The 856-nt window shown below is 50.1% G+C and overlaps 2 protein-coding genes across 2 annotated transcripts in view; one reads left to right on the forward strand and one right to left on the reverse strand.

The window, feature by feature from the left end:
• The window catches only part of EMH_0003930 (uncharacterized protein), a gene marked incomplete at both ends in the record, with an annotated part of 3494 nt that extends 3464 nt beyond the window's left edge, over positions 1 to 30 (reverse strand). Inside the window, one exon of the mRNA XM_013496560.1 lies at positions 1 to 30. Within this exon, the coding sequence (XP_013352014.1) occupies positions 1 to 30 (30 nt within the window).
• Positions 31 to 753: 723 nt separating this feature from the next.
• The window catches only part of EMH_0003940 (uncharacterized protein), a gene marked incomplete at both ends in the record, with an annotated part of 7485 nt that continues 7382 nt past the window's right edge, over positions 754 to 856 (forward strand). Inside the window, one exon of the mRNA XM_013496561.1 lies at positions 754 to 830. Coding sequence (XP_013352015.1) covers positions 754 to 830 — 77 coding nt within the window. The remainder of the gene's footprint in view (positions 831 to 856) is intronic.

The following is an 856-nucleotide window of genomic DNA, read 5'->3' on the forward strand; positions in this document are numbered from 1 at the left end:
AATGAAGTGAAAGCTTCTGCGCTGACTCATGCTACACGGCAATTCCCCCTGCAAGGGAACCCCACAACCGCCCCAGCCGAAGACCCGGCTTTATGCATGCATTAGCATTCTATACAGTTGTTAAACGCTTAGTTTTTCGTCAGTGGGCCTCTCGTACGTAAGCAGAAATACACGTACCACCGCCGGGAAGTGGCGAGTCGCAGACGGAGGTGAATATTGAGGAACGGAGCAACTTATTTTGCTATCGTAGAGACTAAAATTGAAGCAAGTGATCTTGAAACTTTTAAACGGGGGGATCCCTTGGATCTACACCTTCCGGGACCCCTAGCGCGGGAGTCGTCAGAGGCTCTGATCGCGTCGTGAGCTGGAAGCCAACGATATGCAGCACTCGAAAACGCACGAATTTCGAGTCTAAGAACAAATCCTGTCAAATTACTTCTTGTTTGTAATGGCCATCAGCAGTTGTGTTCTCTGTCAATAGCTTCTGTGAAAGAATTTCGTGGGACCCACACAAGCTAAATCGCCAGGTTGCAGGTTGGCTCTTCGGCTGCCCCCTTCCTCCCTTATCATCCTCTGTTCATTTTTGCGGAGTCTTCCACTTGAAAAATAGCAGTATCTTTGCCCGATCTGCTCCCGAACGGTTCATTTATTCTCGAAATGTATCGGGGGTTCTCAGCAGATCGACCTCCCTACAAGCGCGCTGCCTAGGACGTGTAAAGTGGCATCTACTCGTTCGCGGGTTTGCTGCGTTGGATGCTCGTCCGGGTGACTGGCGTCATTGTGAGAATGAAGAGCAAAAAGCAGTTGTCTAAGCTGCCTGGCTTACGCAGGTGTTTCTGGTTGTTTGTGGCGCTCT

The sequence above is a fragment of the Eimeria mitis genome, genomic scaffold (assembly GCF_000499745.2).
Source record: "Eimeria mitis Houghton genomic scaffold, Emh_scaff217, whole genome shotgun sequence".
Lineage (NCBI taxonomy): Eukaryota > Apicomplexa > Conoidasida > Eucoccidiorida > Eimeriidae > Eimeria > Eimeria mitis.